The sequence below is a fragment of the Notolepis coatsorum genome (genome assembly GCF_963971535.1).
Source record: "Notolepis coatsorum genome assembly, chromosome: 7".
NCBI classification, from domain to species: Eukaryota; Metazoa; Chordata; class Actinopteri; order Aulopiformes; family Paralepididae; genus Notolepis; species Notolepis coatsorum.
Genome location: NC_140171.1, coordinates 176,085,742 through 176,112,835, shown reverse-complemented (window position 1 = coordinate 176,112,835; position 27,094 = coordinate 176,085,742). Strand labels below are relative to the sequence as shown.

The 27,094-nt window shown below is 38.4% G+C and overlaps 1 protein-coding gene across 2 annotated transcripts in view; it reads left to right on the top strand.

The window, feature by feature from the left end:
- pex6 (peroxisomal biogenesis factor 6) overlaps positions 1 to 27,094 on the top strand; it is a gene marked incomplete at its 5' end in the record, with an annotated part of 108,421 nt that overhangs the window by 31,236 nt on the left and 50,091 nt on the right. For both annotated transcript variants that reach the window (XM_084318075.1, XM_084318074.1), the window contains 2 exons: positions 15,554 to 15,690; positions 21,944 to 22,052. In XM_084318075.1, coding sequence (XP_084174201.1) covers positions 15,554 to 15,690; positions 21,944 to 22,052 — 246 coding nt within the window. The remainder of the gene's footprint in view (positions 1 to 15,553; positions 15,691 to 21,943; positions 22,053 to 27,094) is intronic.

Below are 27,094 nucleotides of genomic sequence, written 5' to 3'. Positions count from 1 at the left end.
ACATCTAGAGGACAGACAGACAGACAGACAGCACACTATAGATCAGGGGTCAGCAACCTTTTTGACATGGAGTGCCTGTTTGAAATATAGTTGTAACTAGTGTGCCTCAACAATATTCCATGCATCGTAAATATTTTTTCTCATAATCAGGTATTTTTTATGATCATTTTTACATTATTACATCATTATTGTTATTGTTATTATTAACAATATTATTATGATGGTTGTATCAACCCTAAATCTGAGTTGGGGGGGGGGGGGGGGAATGCAATGCAGACAAACAGCTGCATACAGTGCGACCATTTCACTCACATTTGCCCATTCATTTTTGGACACATCACACACCATTGGTGTGTGTACTGTACGTGTGCTGTCATAGCTCCACCTACAGGCCTAATGGAGAACACCAGGATGTGAATGGAGGGTGAATGTGAGGTATATTGTGTAAATAAGTTTTGATTGATCGCAAGACTACACTGTAAAAAAAAATTTAAATAAGTTACCAGAACTTTTATATTGAGTTCAGTTACTGTGCATTAAGGTTTTCAGTTTTCAATCCATAATAATCCAGAAAAATAAGTACACAACCACATTATTTCAACCTAATAAAACTATGTTTATTGTCATTGTTTTAAGAACACAAGTTGACTTGGTAATACTCACATTTTGAGTAAAAAAAAATTGCTTTTAACATGTGCAATGTTCAATGTAGTGTTCTTATGTAACATGTACTCTCTCAGTGTAATCTATTATATAGTAGTGTTCTTATGTAACATGTACTCTCAGTGTAATCTATTATATAGTAGTGTTCTTATGTAACATGTACTCTCTCAGTGTAATCTATTATATAGTAGTGTTCTTATGTAACATGTACTCTCTCAGTGTAATCTATTATATAGTAGTGTTCTTATGTAACATGTACTCTCAGTGTAATCTATTATATAGTAGTGTTCTTATGTAACATGTACTCTCTCAGTGTAATCTATTCTACAGTAGTGTTCTTATGTAACATGTACTCTCTCAGTGTAATCTATTCTACAGTAGTGTTCTTATGTAACATGTACTCTCTCAGTGTAATCTATTCTACAGTAGTGTTCTTATGTAACATGTACTCTCTCAGTGTAATCTATTCTACAGTAGTGTTCTTATGTAACATGTACTCTCAGTGTAATCTATTATACAGTAGTGTTCTTATGTAACATGTACTCTCTCAGTGTAATCTATTATATAGTCGTGTTCTTATGTAACATGTACTCTCTCAGTGTAATCTATTCTATAGTAGTGTTCTTATGTAACATGTACTCTCTCAGTGTAATCTATTATACAGTAGTGTTCTTATGTAACATGTACTCTCTCAGTGTAATCTATTATATAGTAGTGTTCTTATGTAACATGTACTCTCTCAGTGTAATCTATTATATAGTAGTGTTCTTATGTAACATGTACTCTCTCAGTGTAATCTATTCTATAGTAGTGTTCTTATGTAACATGTACTCTCTCAGTGTAATCTATTCTACAGTAGTGTTCTTATGTAACATGTACTCTCTCAGTGTAATCTATTATACAGTAGTGTTCTTATGTAACATGTACACTCAGTGTAATCTATTCTATAGTAGTGTTCTTATGTAACATGTACTCTCAGTGTAATCTATTATATAGTAGTGTTCTTATGTAACATGTACTCTCTCAGTGTAATCTATTATACAGTAGTGTTCTTATGTAACATGTACTCTCTCAGTGTAATCTATTCTACAGTAGTGTTCTTATGTAACATGTACTCTCTCAGTGTAATCTATTATATAGTAGTGTTCTTATGTAACATGTACTCTCAGTGTAATCTATTATACAGTAGTGTTCTTATGTAACATGTACTCTCTCAGTGTAATCTATTCTACAGTAGTGTTCTTATGTAACATGTACTCTCTCAGTGTAATCTATTCTACAGTAGTGTTCTTATGTAACATGTACTCTCAGTGTAATCTATTCTACAGTAGTGTTCTTATGTAACATGTACTCTCAGTGTAATCTATTCTACAGTAGTGTTCTTATGTAACATGTACTCTCTCAGTGTAATCTATTCTACAGTAGTGTTCTTATGTAACATGTACTCTCTCAGTGTAATCTATTATACAGTAGTGTTCTTATGTAACATGTACTCTCAGTGTAATCTATTCTACAGTAGTGTTCTTATGTAACATGTACTCTCTCAGTGTAATCTATTCTACAGTAGTGTTCTTATGTAACATGTACTCTCTCAGTGTAATCTATTCTACAGTAGTGTTCTTATGTAACATGTACTCTCAGTGTAATCTATTCTACAGTAGTGTTCTTATGTAACATGTACTCTCAGTGTAATCTATTCTACAGTAGTGTTCTTATGTAACATGTACTCTCTCAGTGTAATCTATTATACAGTAGTGTTCTTATGTAACATGTACTCTCTCAGTGTAATCTATTCTACAGTAGTGTTCTTATGTAACATGTACTCTCTCAGTGTAATCTATTCTACAGTAGTGTTCTTATGTAACATGTACTCTCTCAGTGTAATCTATTATATAGTAGTGTTCTTATGTAACATGTACTCTCAGTGTAATCTATTATATAGTAGTGTTCTTATGTAACATGTACTCTCAGTGTAATCTATTCTACAGTAGTGTTCTTATGTAACATGTACTCTCTCAGTGTAATCTATTCTACAGTAGTGTTCTTATGTAACATGTACTCTCAGTGTAATCTATTATATAGTAGTGTTCTTATGTAACATGTACTCTCTCAGTGTAATCTATTATATAGTAGTGTTCTTATGTAACATGTACTCTCAGTGTAATCTATTCTATAGTAGTGTTCTTATGTAACATGTACTCTCAGTGTAATCTATTCTATAGTAGTGTTCTTATGTAACATGTACTCTCTCAGTGTAATCTATTATATAGTCGTGTTCTTATGTAACATGTACTCTCTCAGTGTAATCTATTCTACAGTAGTGTTCTTATGTAACATGTACTCTCTCAGTGTAATCTATTCTACAGTAGTGTTCTTATGTAACATGTACTCTCAGTGTAATCTATTATATAGTAGTGTTCTTATGTAACATGTACTCTCTCAGTGTAATCTATTCTACAGTAGTGTTCTTATGTAACATGTACTCTCAGTGTAATCTATTATATAGTAGTGTTCTTATGTAACATGTACTCTCAGTGTAATCTATTCTACAGTAGTGTTCTTATGTAACATGTACTCTCAGTGTAATCTATTATATAGTAGTGTTCTTATGTAACATGTACTCTCTCAGTGTAATCTATTCTACAGTAGTGTTCTTATGTAACATGTACTCTCAGTGTAATCTATTATACAGTTGTGTTCTTATGTAACATGTACTCTCAGTGTAATCTATTCTACAGTAGTGTTCTTATGTAACATGTACTCTCTCAGTGTAATCTATTCTATAGTAGTGTTCTTATGTAACATGTACTCTCAGTGTAATCTATTCTACAGTAGTGTTCTTATGTAACATGTACTCTCAGTGTAATCTATTATACAGTAGTGTTCTTATGTAACATGTACTCTCTCAGTGTAATCTATTCTACAGTAGTGTTCTTATGTAACATGTACTCTCTCAGTGTAATCTATTCTACAGTAGTGTTCTTATGTAACATGTACTCTCAGTGTAATCTATTATATAGTAGTGTTCTTATGTAACATGTACTCTCTCAGTGTAATCTATTATATAGTAGTGTTCTTATGTAACATGTACTCTCTCAGTGTAATCTATTCTACAGTAGTGTTCTTATGTAACATGTACTCTCTCAGTGTAATCTATTCTACAGTAGTGTTCTTATGTAACATGTACTCTCTCAGTGTAATCTATTATACAGTAGTGTTCTTATGTAACATGTACTCTCAGTGTAATCTATTCTATAGTAGTGTTCTTATGTAACATGTACTCAGTGTAATCTATTATACAGTAGTGTTCTTATGTAACATGTACTCTCTCAGTGTAATCTATTATATAGTAGTGTTCTAATGTAACATGTACTCTCAGTGTAATCTATTCTACAGTAGTGTTCTTATGTAACATGTACTCTCAGTGTAATCTATTATACAGTAGTGTTCTTATGTAACATGTACTCTCTCAGTGTAATCTATTCTACAGTAGTGTTCTTATGTAACATGTACTCTCTCAGTGTAATCTATTATATAGTAGTGTTCTTATGTAACATGTACTCTCTCAGTGTAATCTATTCTACAGTAGTGTTCTTATGTAACATGTACTCTCAGTGTAATCTATTATATAGTAGTGTTCTTATGTAACATGTACTCTCAGTGTAATCTATTCTACAGTAGTGTTCTTATGTAACATGTACTCTCTCAGTGTAATCTATTCTACAGTAGTGTTCTTATGTAACATGTACTCTCAGTGTAATCTATTCTATAGTAGTGTTCTTATGTAACATGTACTCTCAGTGTAATCTATTCTACAGTAGTGTTCTTATGTAACATGTACTCTCAGTGTAATCTATTATATACAGGGGAGGAAACTAACTTTTTGGCTTACCAGCCAACTGGCGGGTATCTGATTTTTTTTACCAGCCAAACGTAAAAAATACTAGCATTTGGCCAGTAAAGTGGCCTAATTTCCTCCCCTGATTATATAGTAGTGTTCTTATGTAACATGTACTCTCAGTGTAATCTATTATACAGTAGTGTTCTTATGTAACATGTACTCTCTCAGTGTAATCTATTATACAGTAGTGTTCTTATGTAACATGTACTCTCTCAGTGTAATCTATTATACAGTAGTGTTCTTATGTACCATGTACTCTCAGTGTAATCTATTCTATAGTAGTGTTCTTATGTAACATGTACTCTCAGTGTAATCTATTATATAGTAGTGTTCTTATGTAACATGTACTCTCAGTGTAATCTATTCTACAGTAGTGTTCTTATGTAACATGTACTCTCTCAGTGTAATCTATTATATAGTAGTGTTCTTATGTAACATGTACTCTCTCAGTGTAATCTATTATACAGTAGTGTTCTTATGTAACATGTACTCTCTCAGTGTAATCTATTCTACAGTAGTGTTCTTATGTAACATGTACTCTCTCAGTGTAATCTATTATACAGTAGTGTTCTTATGTAACATGTACTCTCAGTGTAATCTATTCTACAGTAGTGTTCTTATGTAACATGTACTCTCTCAGTGTAATCTATTCTACAGTAGTGTTCTTATGTAACATGTACTCTCTCAGTGTAATCTATTCTACAGTAGTGTTCTTATGTAACATGTACTCTCAGTGTAATCTATTCTATAGTAGTGTTCTTATGTAACATGTACTCTCAGTGTAATCTATTCTATAGTAGTGTTCTTATGTAACATGTACTCTCTCAGTGTAATCTATTCTACAGTAGTGTTCTTATGTAACATGTACTCTCTGTGTAATCTATTATATAGTAGTGTTCTTATGTAACATGTACTCTCTCAGTGTAATCTATTATATAGTAGTGTTCTTATGTAACATGTACTCTCTCAGTGTAATCTATTATATAGTAGTGTTCTTATGTAACATGTACTCTCTCAGTGTAATCTATTCTACAGTAGTGTTCTTATGTAACATGTACTCTCTCAGTGTAATCTATTCTACAGTAGTGTTCTTATGTAACATGTACTCTCTCAGTGTAATCTATTATATAGTAGTGTTCTTATGTAACATGTACTCTCTCAGTGTAATCTATTATATAGTAGTGTTCTTATGTAACATGTACTCTCTCAGTGTAATCTATTCTACAGTAGTGTTCTTATGTAACATGTACTCTCAGTGTAATCTATTCTACAGTAGTGTTCTTATGTAACATGTACTCTCTCAGTGTAATCTATTATATAGTAGTGTTCTTATGTAACATGTACTCTCTCAGTGTAATCTATTATACAGTAGTGTTCTTATGTAACATGTACTCTCAGTGTAATCTATTCTACAGTAGTGTTCTTATGTAACATGTACTCTCAGTGTAATCTATTCTATAGTAGTGTTCTTATGTAACATGTACTCTCTCAGTGTAATCTATTATATAGTAGTGTTCTTATGTAACATGTACTCTCAGTGTAATCTATTCTACAGTAGTGTTCTTATGTAACATGTACTCTCTCAGTGTAATCTATTCTACAGTAGTGTTCTTATGTAACATGTACTCTCTCAGTGTAATCTATTCTACAGTAGTGTTCTTATGTAACATGTACTCTCTCAGTGTAATCTATTCTACAGTAGTGTTCTTATGTAACATGTACTCTCTCAGTGTAATCTATTATATAGTAGTGTTCTTATGTAACATGTACTCTCTCAGTGTAATCTATTATATAGTAGTGTTCTTATGTAACATGTACTCTCTCAGTGTAATCTATTCTATAGTAGTGTTCTTATGTAACATGTACTCTCTCAGTGTAATCTATTATATAGTAGTGTTCTTATGTAACATGTACTCTCTCAGTGTAATCTATTATATAGTAGTGTTCTTATGTAACATGTACTCTCTCAGTGTAATCTATTCTATAGTAGTGTTCTTATGTAACATGTACTCTCTCAGTGTAATCTATTATATAGTAGTGTTCTTATGTAACATGTACTCTCAGTGTAATCTATTCTACAGTAGTGTTCTTATGTAACATGTACTCTCTCAGTGTAATCTATTCTACAGTAGTGTTCTTATGTAACATGTACTCTCTCAGTGTAATCTATTATACAGTAGTGTTCTTATGTAACATGTACTCTCTCAGTGTAATCTATTCTACAGTAGTGTTCTTATGTAACATGTACTCTCTCAGTGTAATCTATTCTACAGTAGTGTTCTTATGTAACATGTACTCTCAGTGTAATCTATTCTACAGTAGTGTTCTTATGTAACATGTACTCTCTCAGTGTAATCTATTCTATAGTAGTGTTCTTATGTAACATGTACTCTCAGTGTAATCTATTATATAGTCGTGTTCTTATGTAACATGTACTCTCTCAGTGTAATCTATTCTACAGTAGTGTTCTTATGTAACATGTACTCTCTCAGTGTAATCTATTATATAGTAGTGTTCTTATGTAACATGTACTCTCAGTGTAATCTATTATATAGTAGTGTTCTTATTAGGGCTGGGCGATATGGCCTAAATATGATATCACGATATTTTCTGACCTTTCGGCGATACACGATACGCATCACAATGTTTTTCTTTTTTTCCCCCAAACAATTCATTATGAGGCTTACCAAGACAGTATTTGAGTTTGCAAGCTAACATTAAAGACAAAATAAAATACCCATGCATTTAGCATTTTTATATTATATATTAGATTTAGATTATTGGATTATTAGATTATATATTGCATATATTTAGCAATGAGATATTATATGATTTAGATACGAAATATGATGAATTGAAAATGGGGGACCCTGATGTAAACAAGACGAAAGTCTTTCTCTGGTCTGCATCCTCCAGTCCACTGTTGACTGTTGTTGTATTGAGCTGTACTGTACCTATGCTGCAATCTGTTAATAACGTTTATATTCATTCAGTCGGCAAACAGAATCAGTTTGATTGACAGTCGCGTCTGCCAATTACGTCACATCGCTTGCACCCGCCCTGCTGTTCTTAGCACCAATCGGCAAGCGCGTATACATTTTTTACTTCCGCTATTGGAGAGCTCAATGAAAACAACAATGGCAGCGGTAGCTCGCCGCGGCCGACTTAAACCTTTTAGCTCTGCAGAATGACTAAACGACTGGAGGCATAATGATTTGACTGCAACGGATGTTATAATAAAAGCATTTCCATACATCTGTCTGATTGAAAACGTTATTAACAGACCGCAGAATGGGCACAACGGAGTCAGCACGGGCTGAGATATGAACGGCTAATGCTTGCTATATCTAGGTCGACCTCGGTCGTTGCTATGTAAATACGCTGATGTTATTGAAAGTGTAACTATATAACGTCAATGCCACAAAACGAATGCCTTTGTTATCATAAGTAGTAACTTTTGATGCAGTAGTGTGTGTGTGGGGCGGCGCTGTTCAAAAGTGTCAACGTGTGGACCAGATTGACGCAACACAAGCCTCTTGGGCAAAACATCACGATATCCACGATACGTTTAAAAAGTGTATCGTTAATGAACTGTACCCGATATTTATATAATATCGTCATATCGCCCAGCCCTAGTTCTTATGTAACATGTACTCTCTCAGTGTAATCTATTCTACAGTAGTGTTCTTATGTAACATGTACTCTCTCAGTGTAATCTATTCTATAGTAGTGTTCTTATGTAACATGTACTCTCTCAGTGTAATCTATTCTACAGTAGTGTTCTTATGTAACATGTACTCTCAGTGTAATCTATTATATAGTAGTGTTCTTATGTAACATGTACTCTCAGTGTAATCTATTCTACAGTAGTGTTCTTATGTAACATGTACTCTCTCAGTGTAATCTATTCTACAGTAGTGTTCTTATGTAACATGTACTCTCTCAGTGTAATCTATTATATAGTAGTGTTCTTATGTAACATGTACTCTCTCAGTGTAATCTATTATACAGTAGTGTTCTTATGTAACATGTACTCTCTCAGTGTAATCTATTATATAGTAGTGTTCTTATGTAACATGTACTCTCTCAGTGTAATCTATTCTACAGTAGTGTTCTTATGTAACATGTACTCTCAGTGTAATCTATTATACAGTAGTGTTCTTATGTAACATGTACTCTCTCAGTGTAATCTATTATATAGTAGTGTTCTAATGTAACATGTACTCTCTCAGTGTAATCTATTATACAGTAGTGTTCTTATGTAACATGTACTCTCTCAGTGTAATCTATTATATAGTAGTGTTCTAATGTAACATGTACTCTCAGTGTAATCTATTCTACAGTAGTGTTCTTATGTAACATGTACTCTCTCAGTGTAATCTATTCTACAGTAGTGTTCTTATGTAACATGTACTCTCTCAGTGTAATCTATTATATAGTAGTGTTCTTATGTAACATGTACTCTCAGTGTAATCTTTTCTACAGTAGTGTTCTTATGTAACATGTACTCTCAGTGTAATCTATTATATAGTAGTGTTCTTATGTAACATGTACTCTCTCAGTGTAATCTATTATACAGTAGTGTTCTTATGTAACATGTACTCTCAGTGTAATCTATTCTACAGTAGTGTTCTTATGTAACATGTACTCTCAGTGTAATCTATTATACAGTAGTGTTCTTATGTAACATGTACTCTCTCAGTGTAATCTATTCTATAGTAGTGTTCTTATGTAACATGTACTCTCTCAGTGTAATCTATTATATAGTAGTGTTCTTATGTAACATGTACTCTCAGTGTAATCTATTATATAGTAGTGTTCTTATGTAACATGTACTCTCTCAGTGTAATCTATTATACAGTAGTGTTCTTATGTAACATGTACTCTCAGTGTAATCTATTCTACAGTAGTGTTCTTATGTAACATGTACTCTCAGTGTAATCTATTATACAGTAGTGTTCTTATGTAACATGTACTCTCAGTGTAATCTATTATATAGTCGTGTTCTTATGTAACATGTACTCTCAGTGTAATCTATTATACAGTAGTGTTCTTATGTAACATGTACTCTCAGTGTAATCTATTATATAGTAGTGTTCTTATGTAACATGTACTCTCAGTGTAATCTATTCTACAGTAGTGTTCTTATGTAACATGTACTCTCAGTATAATCTATTCTACAGTAGTGTTCTTATGTAACATGTACTCTCTCAGTGTAATCTATTATATAGTAGTGTTCTTATGTAACATGTACTCTCTCAGTGTAATCTATTATATAGTAGTGTTCTTATGTAACATGTACTCTCTCAGTGTAATCTATTATATAGTAGTGTTCTTATGTAACATGTACTCTCTCAGTGTAATCTATTATATAGTAGTGTTCTTATGTAACATGTACTCTCTCAGTGTAATCTATTATATAGTAGTGTTCTTATGTAACATGTACTCTCTGTGTAATCTATTATACAGTAGTGTTATTATGTAACATGTACTCTCTCAGTGTAATCTATTATATAGTCGTGTTCTTATGTAACATGTACTCTCTCAGTATAATCTATTATATAGTAGTGTTCTTATGTAACATGTACTCTCTCAGTGTAATCTATTCTACAGTAGTGTTCTTATGTAACATGTACTCTCTCAGTGTAATCTATTCTACAGTAGTGTTCTTATGTAACATGTACTCTCTCAGTGTAATCTATTCTATAGTAGTGTTCTTATGTAACATGTACTCTCTCAGTGTAATCTATTCTATAGTAGTGTTCTTATGTAACATGTACTCTCTCAGTGTAATCTATTATATAGTAGTGTTCTTATGTAACATGTACTCTCTCAGTGTAATCTATTCTATAGTAGTGTTCTTATGTAACATGTACTCTCTCAGTGTAATCTATTCTATAGTAGTGTTCTTATGTAACATGTACTCTCTCAGTGTAATCTATTATACAGTAGTGTTCTTATGTAACATGTACTCTCTGTGTAATCTATTATATAGTAGTGTTCTTATGTAACATGTACTCTCAGTGTAATCTATTATACAGTAGTGTTCTTATGTAACATGTACTCTCTCAGTGTAATCTATTCTATAGTAGTGTTCTTATGTAACATGTACTCTCTCAGTGTAATCTATTATACAGTAGTGTTCTTATGTAACATGTACTCTCTGTGTAATCTATTATATAGTAGTGTTCTTATGTAACATGTACTCTCTGTGTAATCTATTATATAGTAGTGTTCTTATGTAACATGTACTCTCTCAGTGTAATCTATTATACAGTAGTGTTCTTATGTAACATGTACTCTCTGTGTAATCTATTATATAGTAGTGTTCTTATGTAACATGTACTCTCTGTGTAATCTATTATATAGTAGTGTTCTTATGTAACATGTACTCTCTGTGTAATCTATTATATAGTAGTGTTCTTATGTAACATGTACTCTCTCAGTGTAATCTATTATACAGTAGTGTTCTTATGTAACATGTACTCTCAGTGTAATCTATTCTACAGTAGTGTTCTTATGTAACATGTACTCTCAGTGTAATCTATTATACAGTAGTGTTCTTATGTAACATGTACTCTCTCAGTGTAATCTATTCTATAGTAGTGTTCTTATGTAACATGTACTCTCTCAGTGTAATCTATTATATAGTAGTGTTCTTATGTAACATGTACTCTCAGTGTAATCTATTATATAGTAGTGTTCTTATGTAACATGTACTCTCTCAGTGTAATCTATTATACAGTAGTGTTCTTATGTAACATGTACTCTCAGTGTAATCTATTCTACAGTAGTGTTCTTATGTAACATGTACTCTCAGTGTAATCTATTATACAGTAGTGTTCTTATGTAACATGTACTCTCAGTGTAATCTATTATATAGTCGTGTTCTTATGTAACATGTACTCTCAGTGTAATCTATTATACAGTAGTGTTCTTATGTAACATGTACTCTCAGTGTAATCTATTATATAGTAGTGTTCTTATGTAACATGTACTCTCAGTGTAATCTATTCTACAGTAGTGTTCTTATGTAACATGTACTCTCAGTATAATCTATTCTACAGTAGTGTTCTTATGTAACATGTACTCTCTCAGTGTAATCTATTATATAGTAGTGTTCTTATGTAACATGTACTCTCTCAGTGTAATCTATTATATAGTAGTGTTCTTATGTAACATGTACTCTCTCAGTGTAATCTATTATATAGTAGTGTTCTTATGTAACATGTACTCTCTCAGTGTAATCTATTATATAGTAGTGTTCTTATGTAACATGTACTCTCTCAGTGTAATCTATTATATAGTAGTGTTCTTATGTAACATGTACTCTCTGTGTAATCTATTATACAGTAGTGTTATTATGTAACATGTACTCTCTCAGTGTAATCTATTATATAGTCGTGTTCTTATGTAACATGTACTCTCTCAGTATAATCTATTATATAGTAGTGTTCTTATGTAACATGTACTCTCTCAGTGTAATCTATTCTACAGTAGTGTTCTTATGTAACATGTACTCTCTCAGTGTAATCTATTCTACAGTAGTGTTCTTATCGCTGCTGTCGGGACAAAACCTCATAACTCCAAAAACCCAACTTTTCAGCAGATGAAAAAAACTAACACAGATTTGAGGGTGAATAGAGTTAAGAGATTTAGACAGATGATCGGTTTAATGCTTTCCCATTGTTTAAACTTTGTAAAACCCACACACACATATGGAGGATGATCTACGGAGTTGATTTATATAATAAAAAAAAAAATTAAAAAAATGGAGTTATGAGGTTTTGTCCCGACAGCAGCGTTATGTAACATGTACTCTCTCAGTGTAATCTATTCTATAGTAGTGTTCTTATGTAACATGTACTCTCTCAGTGTAATCTATTCTATAGTAGTGTTCTTATGTAACATGTACTCTCTCAGTGTAATCTATTATATAGTAGTGTTCTTATGTAACATGTACTCTCTCAGTGTAATCTATTCTATAGTAGTGTTCTTATGTAACATGTACTCTCTCAGTGTAATCTATTCTATAGTAGTGTTCTTATGTAACATGTACTCTCTCAGTGTAATCTATTATACAGTAGTGTTCTTATGTAACATGTACTCTCTGTGTAATCTATTATATAGTAGTGTTCTTATGTAACATGTACTCTCAGTGTAATCTATTATACAGTAGTGTTCTTATGTAACATGTACTCTCTCAGTGTAATCTATTCTATAGTAGTGTTCTTATGTAACATGTACTCTCTCAGTGTAATCTATTATACAGTAGTGTTCTTATGTAACATGTACTCTCTGTGTAATCTATTATATAGTAGTGTTCTTATGTAACATGTACTCTCTGTGTAATCTATTATATAGTAGTGTTCTTATGTAACATGTACTCTCTCAGTGTAATCTATTATACAGTAGTGTTCTTATGTAACATGTACTCTCTGTGTAATCTATTATATAGTAGTGTTCTTATGTAACATGTACTCTCTGTGTAATCTATTATATAGTAGTGTTCTTATGTAACATGTACTCTCTGTGTAATCTATTATATAGTAGTGTTCTTATGTAACATGTACTCTCTCAGTGTAATCTATTATATAGTAGTGTTCTTATGTAACATGTACTCTCTCAGTGTAATCTATTCTACAGTAGTGTTCTTATGTAACATGTACTCTCTCAGTGTAATCTATTATATAGTAGTGTTCTTATGTAACATGTACTCTCAGTGTAATCTATTATATAGTAGTGTTCTTATGTAACATGTACTCTCAGTGTAATCTATTATATAGTAGTGTTCTTATGTAACATGTACTCTCTCAGTGTAATCTATTATACAGTAGTGTTCTTATGTAACATGTACTCTCTCAGTGTAATCTATTCTATAGTCGTGTTCTTATGTAACATGTACTCTCTCAGTGTAATCTATTATACAGTAGTGTTCTTATGTAACATGTACTCTCAGTGTAATCTATTATACAGTAGTGTTCTTATGTAACATGTACTCTCTCAGTGTAATCTATTCTACAGTAGTGTTCTTATGTAACATGTACTCTCAGTGTAATCTATTATATAGTAGTGTTCTTATGTAACATGTACTCTCTCAGTGTAATCTATTATATAGTAGTGTTCTTATGTAACATGTACTCTCTCAGTGTAATCTATTATACAGTAGTGTTCTTATGTAACATGTACTCTCTCAGTGTAATCTATTATATAGTAGTGTTCTTATGTAACATGTACTCTCTCAGTGTAATCTATTATATAGTAGTGTTCTTATGTAACATGTACTCTCTCAGTGTAATCTATTCTACAGTAGTGTTCTTATGTAACATGTACTCTCAGTGTAATCTATTATATAGTAGTGTTCTTATGTAACATGTACTCTCTCAGTGTAATCTATTCTATAGTAGTGTTCTTATGTAACATGTACTCTCTCAGTGTAATCTATTCTACAGTAGTGTTCTTATGTAACATGTACTCTCTCAGTGTAATCTATTCTACAGTAGTGTTCTTATGTAACATGTACTCTCTCAGTGTAATCTATTATACAGTAGTGTTCTTATGTAACATGTACTCTCTCAGTGTAATCTATTATATAGTAGTGTTCTTATGTAACATGTACTCTCTCAGTGTAATCTATTCTACAGTAGTGTTCTTATGTAACATGTACTCTCTCAGTGTAATCTATTATACAGTAGTGTTCTTATGTAACATGTACTCTCTCAGTGTAATCTATTCTACAGTAGTGTTCTTATGTAACATGTACTCTCAGTGTAATCTATTCTACAGTAGTGTTCTTATGTAACATGTACTCTCTCAGTGTAATCTATTCTACAGTAGTGTTCTTATGTAACATGTACTCTCTCAGTGTAATCTATTCTATAGTAGTGTTCTTATGTAACATGTACTCTCTCAGTGTAATCTATTCTACAGTAGTGTTCTTATGTAACATGTACTCTCAGTGTAATCTATTCTACAGTAGTGTTCTTATGTAACATGTACTCTCAGTGTAATCTATTATATAGTAGTGTTCTTATGTAACATGTACTCTCTCAGTGTAATCTATTATACAGTAGTGTTCTTATGTAACATGTACTCTCTCAGTGTAATCTATTATATAGTAGTGTTCTTATGTAACATGTACTCTCTCAGTGTAATCTATTATACAGTAGTGTTCTTATGTAACATGTACTCTCTCAGTGTAATCTATTATATAGTAGTGTTCTTATGTAACATGTACTCTCTCAGTGTAATCTATTATACAGTAGTGTTCTTATGTAACATGTACTCTCTCAGTGTAATCTATTCTACAGTAGTGTTCTTATGTAACATGTACTCTCTCAGTGTAATCTATTCTATAGTAGTGTTCTTATGTAACATGTACTCTCTCAGTGTAATCTATTCTACAGTAGTGTTCTTATGTAACATGTACTCTCAGTGTAATCTATTCTACAGTAGTGTTCTTATGTAACATGTACTCTCAGTGTAATCTATTATATAGTAGTGTTCTTATGTAACATGTACTCTCAGTGTAATCTATTATATAGTAGTGTTCTTATGTAACATGTACTCTCTCAGTGTAATCTATTATACAGTAGTGTTCTTATGTAACATGTACTCTCTCAGTGTAATCTATTATATAGTAGTGTTCTTATGTAACATGTACTCTCTCAGTGTAATCTATTATACAGTAGTGTTCTTATGTAACATGTACTCTCTCAGTGTAATCTATTATATAGTCGTGTTCTTATGTAACATGTACTAGTTAATTACATGTTTGAATTCTGAAAATGGGTTCCCCTTTAAGACAAGTATGTCATTGTGACGGTGCCTACATTAAAACACAGCCAACCCAACCCAGTTTAATTTTTTTTTATGGAAATAAAAGGTATTATAGCATTCTCCTGGCAATGCTAATGTTTGAGAGCCAGTCAATGATTCAGACACTGATTATTATGTAACTTCTCGTTCGCTGTCATCCCTCCCTCACAGGGAGTGTCCACCAACAGCTTAGCCCCCTGTGTGTTTGTTGGCGAGGGACCTTCCCTGTGGACCACCCTGTCCCCACCGGGTCTCTCCGGCACTGTGGACCAAATCATCTCTATCATTCTTCCACATAGCAGCGACAGGTAAGATATAAAAATTTTATTTCATAATATTTTTTTTTATTAATCCTTTATTTATCCAGGAATGTCCCGTTGAGATACAAGATCTCTTCTTCCAGGGAGTCCTGACCGACACGGCACACAACAAGTGTCAACATAAAAACAAGGGCATTAAACAAAAAACATGTAATTCAAATATAAATACAGAAGGCCATTTGTGCAGTGGCAAGGAGCATAATCACACCAGCAATAGCATCAGGTAAAACAGTTACATGTTTCATGAAGTGCCAGTCCTAGCATACCTTTAAAAGCTATAGGGAGTTCACTCACATATTTAACCTTTCATCTATGTAAATACTAGGGGTGGGAATCACCAGTTTCATCACGATACGATACCATATTGATTCTTTGGACAACGATACGATATTTGCCGATATCACAAAGTCTGCCACGATTCGATATGAGACGATATTATGTGCCCATTTAACACAATCGGTAACATTTAGATCAACGCAAAAAAGGCAACGGAAATATCATTTGACATTTTTATTTTTGAGCGCTTCCAGACATTTAAATGAAAAACAATCTATTGTTTTTTCATACAAATAGACCTCCTGTTCACTGTAAAGTGCCACGTTTTGATATATTGAGCTTTAAACTTTAAGTAAATTTTTTTGGAACTCACAACATGCAACCTAAAACCCCTTCCTCTCCCAAACCGTCCCTACAATTGTTTTATGTTGCATGATGATCATGAATAAATGTATTATGTATTGTATTTCTTATGTTTAAATATCAACATTATCTGTCCATCCTCAGTAAATTTACTATCAATATAATATACTCGTCTGACTTCATCTGGTCTTTCCAAACACACACACACACACACAGTATTTGTGAAATCTTTACCATTAACTCATTGAGCGCCATGCCCTTTTCCCATCTTTACTCAATGGCGCCAGCGTTATTGACCATTTTAGCGATGTTTGCAGACCCATCGTGTGTTCTGTATTATAGCTATGGAGACAATAGTATGGCTCATTTGACAGTCATTGTTCATAGTCCATCACTGACAAACCAGTTCATTTCTACATACTGTAGTTTGTGCACTATTACACGCTAAACATCGCCCCTTTCCAAAATGATCCAGTCTTTTTTCATAGATCGCGAGATATGACACGTTATATGCAATATGCCCAAATCGTTCTGGTTGCTCGCCTGAACCCCCAAATACTCCCAAATCAAAGGTATATACAATGTACATATGTGTCTTCACAAAATCATCAAGGAGGGGGGGGGGGGGGTCGTTTTAACTCAAAACTGTGATCGTTACCAAAAGCAAGTTTTAGGTTAGGTAAAATACGACATTGTGATCGTTACAAAAACATGTTTCAGGTTCGGTAAAATAGACATAGAATATACCTTACCTTAGCCAGAAGGTACTCCAAAAAGAATAATCCCCAGTGATCCCATCGCCATCCTATCACCATCAGTCACTAACCATTGCTGTCTCATGAGTTCTACCATAGCTCTCCCGTGGCGAGTACTGAAAGGGGCAGGTGTACATGTTTTTAACACTTACATTCTTTTTTTATATTGAATAACAATTCGTTTGACATGGTTTTTCTAGGGCTGGGCGATAAAACCATAACGATAATTATCGTGATATGAACACATTCTGGGCCATTGGGGCCTGTCTAATCCCACTCTGAGGCCAGCTTTTCATTACAAGTTTTCACTGTGCGTGAGGTTGTTTGTAGAGCTAAATCTATATTTTATATTATTGCTATGTGTCCATTGTCATTGTCAATTGACAGTATAAACCTTCCCTTCAATATGCCATAAAGAAATAATTTTTTCATCAATACGTTCCCGTTTTATAGCGTTGTGAATATGAACTATATACCGCAATGGTCGCGTTTCGGCCCTACACAAGTTAGAGTTAAAAATCAAAATGCATATGATCGGTATCATGTTCCACCATGAATGCATGAAAGGGGGGGGGGGGGGGGGAAGTTGTTTCTGATTATTGATGACCAATAACGGCATTCGTTATTGCAACATCATACGCTGACCGGGTGGATGGCTATGAGAACAAGGCCCGATCAGACTGAAATTGACGTCAAATCGCTCTTACCTGTGGCCGGTGATACTTATAACAATATCGATAATTATTGATATCGAGTGATATGATAACATTATCATATCGTTATCGTGATATCATTTTTGGCCATATCGCCCAGCCCTAGGTTTTTCCATCAAATAAACTACTGAAAATGGCTCCATCCATAACATCCATACACCATGCCCTCATTGAGAATGCAAGGATCTATAAACACAAATAATTAAAGAATTTAAAATCTTGAGGATTTTGATTGACACACCGTTTAACCTATTACGTGCTTCCAATCTCGGGTTATGAAACCAAACAGCCAAAGAGCATAAAAAAAAAGTGAGCACCTCCAGTTTGGCTACACAAACCATACCGTTATACCCCTATTGGCTACACAAACCATACCGTTACACCCCTATTGGCTACACAAACCATACCGTTACACCCCTATTGGCTACACAAACCATACCGTTACACCCCTATTGGCTACACAAACCATACCGTTACACCCCTATTGGCTACACAAACCATACCGTTACACCCCTATTGGCTACACAAACTATCAATCATTTTAGCGCCAGTGGTGATTTGTCATAAAGATGTAATAAACACTAATACACTTAAACACTAATTTCTTGTGATATTGTTATAAACTTTGGACGTGTTCTAGGTAAGACTTCAGGCTATGGCCCCAGCAGCTAATAACTATAGAGTAGATGGATCTGCAGGCATCTGTTTGCAAAATAATTCAGACGATAATTCAGATTTGGACTGTTAACTCATTCACGGTCAGACCTGAGATTTCTCTGGTTTTGATCCTTTGATATTTTTCTTTTGATCCCCGTTCTAAATCATCATCCGGATCATTCTAGCCGTCCCTGGCTTGTTTGTATATGTTTGAATTTGATCGACTATCACCAGGTGGCAGTATCGTCTGTGTCTGAACTGGAAAGGCTTGGTGTTGTTGATACACGGCCTCCTTTTTTTGTAGGGGCTCCGCCTCTTGAACAGAGATTCACACTGATTGCCTCGAAATTCCGTTGCCTAAGCGTATTTTACCATCGAAACGTGTATAGACATATACACTGGTAATCGCAATGGCGATGCGATCATTTGGAATTATTCTTTTTGGAATACCTTCTGGCTAAGGTAAGGTATTATCTATTTTACAGAACCTGAAACGTGTTTTCTAACGATCACCGTTCTGTGTTTTACCGGATGTAAAACATGCTCGGCAAACTCAAGCACAGACCCCCCCCCCCCCCCCCCTTGATGATTTTGTGAAGGTACCTATATACATGTTATATACCTTTTTATTTGGGGGTTCAGGGAATCAACCAGAACGATTCGGGCTTATTGCACGCCATTTATCTCGCCATCTATGAAAAAAGAAATGCGTGATTTTTTTTTATCCACTTTTTCCTCCTTATTTTTTCTATTTTTCTCCCATCCCAATTCCCATCCCAATTCCCCTCCCCTGTCTTGAACGTTGCTAGACTATGCCTCCCACTGGTCGGCTGTAGTGAGGATAGAAGCCTTGCATCACGTGTTCCCTCCGGTACACAAGGAGGCAGCCTGTCGCATCTTTTCACCAGACAGCGCGGACTCTCAGTGGCGAGGAGTAACGTGTGGGAGGCTCACGCTGCCCCCTATACTTCCTGTCTCTGCTGTACAGGCGTCCCCCAACCGACCTGTAGGAGTCGCTGTCCACAACGTCCAATCCCCACCCATCGACTTTCCACCCGCTACCTCTGCCAATTGAGATAGTATGACGGCCGGCCCAAGCCGCAGGCAATGCTGACTCGGGGAGTCGAGACCGGAGTCTCTTGCATTGGTGACGAGCGCAATCTCCGCTACGCCACCCAGCCGCCCTGGAAATGCGTGATGTTTAGCGTGTAATAAACTACAAACTACAGTGTGTAGAAACAAACAATGTTTCCCATGTTGCACTACAAGTAAGCTGTGCAGGACCCACCCACCGGCTTTCCCACCCTCTAACACTGCCAATTGTGTTAGTATGACGGCCGGCCAAGCCGGAAGCAACACAGAGAGCTGGGCTCGATACCAGTATCTCCTGCGTTGGTGACGAACGACTTGCCCGCTCACCACCCAGCCCCTTGTCTCCCCTATTTTGAGCATTTAGCAGCCATCCGATTTTAAATCAGTTTCAAAATGGCGGAGCTCTGGCAAGAATAAAAAACCTACTGTACATACAGTAGATTTCATTATCTGTTCTTATGCACGCCTGGTGATACTAAATCCAAATTGAACTCCGCCATTTGAAAGACAAGATTTGGCCCAATCCATAAATGTGCGAATTGGCTATAATAATTTATAGGCCTGCTATTCTATATTCTATAATAATATTTCAAATTGCATTGGTCCGGATGGGAGAATTCAGTACTGTATCTACAAAACCTTCTGTTTAATCATCTTCCCTTTATTCATTTCCTTAGATTTTTTTACACGTGATCTCAAGAAGGTACTGAACGAGCTCAGTTTTTCATGTCTGGTCATTTTTAGCATGGTGTTATTCACTGTCAAAGATGCAAAGAAAAATTATAATTCATATTCTACTTTTGTTTCATCACAATTTAAGCAAGCCTAGTAATAGACACAATATTTCTGACACTGGGAATACATTCACTGAGGTCCATAGATGTCCCTAGATACCAAGAACATGCAAATGGACCTTGTAGAAGTGGAGCAATATTCCATTTAATTGGGTATGTATTTTAGGCGGATTTTCAGAAAATAGGGCTCCGGGCGAGGTTAACTGATTCGATACTTTCTTTCAGTCCCGAAGACTTGGTACAGGCTAGCTCCCTTCTTTAGCAACAGCCAGGAAATCACTGCAGCATTATAAAGTCCTTGATTATCAATGTCGTCTTTGCAAAAATCCAAAATGTAATTATTATAATTTTTTTTATAAATGGAAATGTATGGTTGAAACATGCACACACACTAATAAGCATTGGAGGCTTTTAACCAGGGCCGGACTGGGAAAATTATTTAGGCCAGGAAATATAGTGCAAAATATAGCCCCAGTCAGGCCACTTTTTAAGCAGGGGGTCTGGGGTCCCCCACCAGGAAATTTCTTGTTACAAAGACTTCATTTCCTGCATTCTGGTGCAGGATTTTTTTTATTTGTACCCTTTAAATGCCAGTGTTTGTGATGGCATCACAAATTATTGTTAAAAAACAGGCTAGCATATGTATGATTAGCAACAACACTGATTTTGATGGATTTTCTGTTTTTTTGTAATGTCAGATTGAAAATAATACAATCTTTTATTCAACTTCAGCCCTGATCATAACACCACATATTCATTTGTGTGATGGCATATATTTGCAATATATCAAATGCAAAGTAGATTTTTCTGGGGGGGATTATTACAGGATATCATGTGTCAATGATTAGCAACAACAATTTTTTGTAAGGGTCCCGCCTCCACCAATCACATGCGGCTCCCTTTGTGTGTGTGTGAGAGCAAGAGAGAGAGAGATAGTTCTCCAACTTGTGTGAGTTGCAGTGATCTCCTGGTTGTTCCCCACCTACAGTATTAACTATTGCGCTGCTGCAACTAGAAACACTGGCCTGGCCTGCTTCTAAGTTCAGTGGCCTGACTGCATAACATTATTATTATTTTAGTTTTAAATCATCTGGCGACCCCCCCGCGGCGGCTCGCAACCCTCCTGGGGGTCGCGACCCCCACTTTGGGAACCCCTGCAATAGGGGACCTTTAAATACTAGAAGCTAAAATGAGATGGTGAGAACACACAAATACAAAACAAATAGAGAAAATGTCTTTACATTTCTATGAATATTATTATATATTAAAACCATGAGTCCAATTTCTTCTTTAAAATGATAGTATGTGATTTGGTGTACATGGCACTCATTCCAACTGGTTTGATATTACACATAACTCATTTAAAGGTCCAAAACATTTTGGAAATGTCAAGGAAACCTGTTCATAATCCTTAATCCATAAACCCTGTGTCAGGTAGTAACAGACTCCTGGTTATATAAATGATTTACAATGAAACAACACCCTCAACAACTTGCAATAGGAAAATATATGCAATAGGTGTTGTTGAGGTTCAATTCCCACTGGGGTGCCAATTGCAGAGTTGACCTGTTTTTTCCATTTGATTTTGAAGCTTTGCTGCATTGAGTGGATGCACCGTTCTGCTCCAAGGCCCGCATGGAGCTGGGAAGGTGACTGTTGTCCGAGCCGTGTGCAGGAGACTCCATCTGCATTTTGTTAAGGTAGATTTCTGTGTTTGGAATACCATAATAAATGTTTATTAACCCTCTCACTGCATGCCCTGCCGGCAAGACCGGTCGACATCATAGACATTACAATCCACTAATATTGATTGATTGATTGATTGATTGATTGCTTTTTATTTATCTCGAACCAACACAACTATCACAACAAATTGATAAAAGCAAAAACAATATACATACATACACATACATACATATATCTACATACACACATACATACATACACATATACGTATACACACATACACACTCACACCATGAACTATGAACAGGCTATGAACCATGTCATGCAACAGTAGCCTACCAGTAGCATGTGAAGAATTGGCATGGCCCTTGCCGCCCCTTGACCTTTCACCTCAAGGTATCTGCATGGCACTGGGCTCAATGGAACAAGAGTCTCATCTTTACAGCAATGTCCAATTTATGCTAGTGCTATCATATAGATTAGGTTCAAATCCATGCAGCTCTTTGCACGCAGTACAAAGATGTCAAATAATAATAACTTGGGCTGTAAAGCTGAGAGACTCTTGTGGATCCAAAGAGCCTTAGTCGGTGGAGGTGTAGCCAGTCTCTGTGTTTAACCCCTCGTGTCCTGGCTCCAGGTGGACTGTGTCTCCTCCTCTGTGTTTAACCCCTCGTGTCCTGGCTCCAGGTGGACTGTGTGTCTCCTCCTCTGTGTTTAACCCCTCGTGTCCTGGCTCCAGGTGGACTGTGTCTCCTCCTCTGTGTTTAACCCCTCGTGTCCTGGCTCCAGGTGGACTGTGTGTCTCTGTGTTTAACCCCTCGTGTCCTGGCTCCAGGTGGACTGTGTCTCCTCCTCTGTGTTTAACCCCTCGTGTCCTGGCTCCAGGTGGACTGTGTGTCTCCTCTGTGTTTAACCCCTCGTGTCCTGGCTCCAGGTGGACTGTGTGTCTCCTCTGTGTTTAACCCCTCGTGTCCTGGCTCCAGGTGGACTGTGTCTCCTCCTCTGTGTTTAACCCCTCGTGTCCTGGCTCCAGGTGGACTGTGTGTCTCCTCTGTGTTTAACCCCTCGTGTCCTGGCTCCAGGTGGACTGTGTCTCCTCCTCTGTGTTTAACCCCTCGTGTCCTGGCTCCAGGTGGACTGTGTCTCCTCCTCTGTGTTTAACCCCTCGTGTCCTGGCTCCAGGTGGACTGTGTGTCTCCTCTGTGTTTAACCCCTCGTGTCCTGGCTCCAGGTGGACTGTGTGTCTCCTCTGTGTTTAACCCCTCGTGTCCTGGCTCCAGGTGGACTGTGTGTCTCCTCTGTGTTTAACCCCTCGTGTCCTGGCTCCAGGTGGACTGTGTGTCTCCTCTGTGTTTAACCCCTCGTGTCCTGGCTCCAGGTGGACTGTGTCTCCTCCTCTGTGTTTAACCCCTCGTGTCCTGGCTCCAGGTGGACTGTGTGTCTCCTCTGTGTTTAACCCCTCGTGTCCTGGCTCCAGGTGGACTGTGTGTCTCCTCTGTGTTTAACCCCTCGTGTCCTGGCTCCAGGTGGACTGTGTGTCTCCTCCTCTGTGTTTAACCCCTCGTGTCCTGGCTCCAGGTGGACTGTGTGTCTCCTCTGTGTTTAACCCCTCGTGTCCTGGCTCCAGGTGGACTGTGTGTCTCCTCTGTGTTTAACCCCTCGTGTCCTGGCTCCAGGTGGACTGTGTCTCCTCCTCTGTGTTTAACCCCTCGTGTCCTGGCTCCAGGTGGACTGTGTGTCTCCTCTGTGTTTAACCCCTCGTGTCCTGGCTCCAGGTGGACTGTGTGTCTCCTCTGTGTTTAACCCCTCGTGTCCTGGCTCCAGGTGGACTGTGTGTCTCCTCTGTGTTTAACCCCTCGTGTCCTGGCTCCAGGTGGACCGTGTGTCTCCTCCTCTGTGTTTAACCCCTCGTGTCCTGGCTCCAGGTGGACTGTGTGTCTCCTCTGTGTTTAACCCCTCGTGTCCTGGCTCCAGGTGGACTGTGTGTCTCCTCTGTGTTTAACCCCTCGTGTCCTGGCTCCAGGTGGACTGTGTGTCTCCTCTGTGTTTAACCCCTCGTGTCCTGGCTCCAGGTGGACTGTGTGTCTCCTCTGTGTTTAACCCCTCGTGTCCTGGCTCCAGGTGGACTGTGTGTCTCCTCTGTGTTTAACCCCTCGTGTCCTGGCTCCAGGTGGACTGTGTGTCTCCTCTGTGTTTAACCCCTCGTGTCCTGGCTCCAGGTGGACTGTGTGTCTCCTCTGTGTTTAACCCCTCGTGTCCTGGCTCCAGGTGGACTGTGTGTCTCCTCTGTGTTTAACCCCTCGTGTCCTGGCTCCAGGTGGACTGTGTGTCTCCTCTGTGTTTAACCCCTCGTGTCCTGGCTCCAGGTGGACTGTGTGTCTCCTCTGTGTTTAACCCCTCGTGTCCTGGCTCCAGGTGGACTGTGTGTCTCCTCTGTGTTTAACCCCTCGTGTCCTGGCTCCAGGTGGACTGTGTGTCTCCTCTGTGTTTAACCCCTCGTGTCCTGGCTCCAGGTGGACTGTGTGTCTCCTCTGTGTTTAACCCCTCGTGTCCTGGCTCCAGGTGGACTGTGTGTCTCCTCTGTGTTTAACCCCTCGTGTCCTGGCTCCAGGTGGACTGTGTGTCTCCTCTGTGTTTAACCCCTCGTGTCCTGGCTCCAGGTGGACTGTGTGTCTCCTCTGTGTTTAACCCCTCGTGTCCTGGCTCCAGGTGGACTGTGTGTCTCCTCTCGTGTCCTGGCTCCAGGTGGACTGTGTGTCTCCTCTGTGTTTAACCCCTCGTGTCCTGGCTCCAGGTGGACTGTGTGTCTCCTCTGTGTTTAACCCCTCGTGTCCTGGCTCCAGGTGGACTGTGTGTCTCCTCTGTGTTTAACCCCTCGTGTCCTGGCTCCAGGTGGACTGTGTGTCTCCTCTGTGTTTAACCCCTCGTGTCCTGGCTCCAGGTGGACTGTGTGTCTCCTCTGTGTTTAACCCCTCGTGTCCTGGCTCCAGGTGGACTGTGTGTCTCCTCTGTGTTTAACCCCTCGTGTCCTGGCTCCAGGTGGACTGTGTGTCTCCTCCTCTGTGTTTAACCCCTCGTGTCCTGGCTCCAGGTGGACTGTGTGTCTCCTCTGTGTTTAACCCCTCGTGTCCTGGCTCCAGGTGGACTGTGTGTCTCCTCTGTGTTTAACCCCTCGTGTCCTGGCTCCAGGTGGACTGTGTGTCTCCTCTGTGTTTAACCCTCGTGTCCTGGCTCCAGGTGGACTGTGTGTCTCCTCTGTGTTTAACCCCTCGTGTCCTGGCTCCAGGTGGACTGTGTGTCTCCTCTGTGTTTAACCCCTCGTGTCCTGGCTCCAGGTGGACTGTGTGTCTCCTCCCTGTGTTTAACCCCTCGTGTCCTGGCTCCAGGTGGACTGTGTGTCTCCTCTGTGTTTAACCCCTCGTGTCCTGGCTCCAGGTGGACTGTGTGTCTCCTCTGTGTTTAACCCCTCGTGTCCTGGCTCCAGGTGGACTGTGTGTCTCCTCTGTGTTTAACCCCTCGTGTCCTGGCTCCAGGTGGACTGTGTGTCTCCTCTGTGTTTAACCCCTCGTGTCCTGGCTCCAGGTGGACTGTGTGTCTCCTCTGTGTTTAACCCCTCGTGTCCTGGCTCCAGGTGGACTGTGTGTCTCCTCTGTGTTTAACCCCTCGTGTCCTGGCTCCAGGTGGACTGTGTGTCTCCTCTGTGTTTAACCCCTCGTGTCCTGGCTCCAGGTGGACTGTGTGTCTCCTCTGTGTTTAACCCCTCGTGTCCTGGCTCCAGGTGGACTGTGTGTCTCCTCCTGTGTTTAACCCCTCGTGTCCTGGCTCCAGGTGGACTGTGTGTTCCTCTGTGTTTAACCCCTCGTGTCCTGGCTCCAGGTGGACTGTGTGTCTCCTCTGTGTTTAACCCCTCGTGTCCTGGCTCCAGGTGGACTGTGTGTCTCCTCTGTGTTTAACCCCTCGTGTCCTGGCTCCAGGTGGACTGTGTGTCTCCTCTGTGTTTAACCCCCTCGTGTCCTGGCTCCAGGTGGACTGTGTGTCTCCTCTGTGTTTAACCCCTCGTGTCCTGGCTCCAGGTGGACTGTGTGTCTCCTCTGTGTTTAACCCCTCGTGTCCTGGCTCCAGGTGGACTGTGTGTCTCCTCTGTGTTTAACCCCTCGTGTCCTGGCTCCAGGTGGACTGTGTGTCTCCTCTGTGTTTAACCCCTCGTGTCCTGGCTCCAGGTGGACTGTGTGTCTCCTCTGTGTTTAACCCCTCGTGTCCTGGCTCCAGGTGGACTGTGTGTCTCCTCTGTGTTTAACCCCTCGTGTCCTGGCTCCAGGTGGACTGTGTGTCTCCTCTGTGTTTAACCCCTCGTGTCCTGGCTCCAGGTGGACTGTGTGTCTCCTCCTGTGTTTAACCCCTCGTGTCCTGGCTCCAGGTGGACTGTGTGTCTCCTCTGTGTTTAACCCCTCGTGTCCTGGCTCCAGGTGGACTGTGTGTCTCCTCTGTGTTTAACCCCTCGTGTCCTGGCTCCAGGTGGACTGTGTGTCTCCTCTGTGTTTAACCCCTCGTGTCCTGGCTCCAGGTGGACTGTGTGTCTCCTCTTGTGTTTAACCCCTCGTGTCCTGGCTCCAGGTGGACTGTGTGTCTCCTCTGTGTTTAACCCCTCGTGTCCTGGCTCCAGGTGGACTGTGTGTCTCCTCTGTGTTTAACCCCTCGTGTCCTGGCTCCAGGTGGACTGTGTGTCTCCTCTGTGTTAACCCTCGTGTCTTGCTCCAGGTGGACTGTGTGTCTCCTCTGTGTTTAACCCCTCGTGTCCTGGCTCCAGGTGGACTGTGTGTCTCCTCCTCTGTGTTTAACCCCTCGTGTCCTGGCTCCAGGTGGACTGTGTGTCTCCTCTGTGTTTAACCCCTCGTGTCCTGGCTCCAGGTGGACTGTGTGTCTCCTCTGTGTTTAACCCCTCGTGTCCTGGCTCCAGGTGGACTGTGTGTCTCCTCTGTGTTTAACCCCTCGTGTCCTGGCTCCAGGTGGACTGTGTGTCTCCTCTGTGTTTAACCCCTCGTGTCCTGGCTCCAGG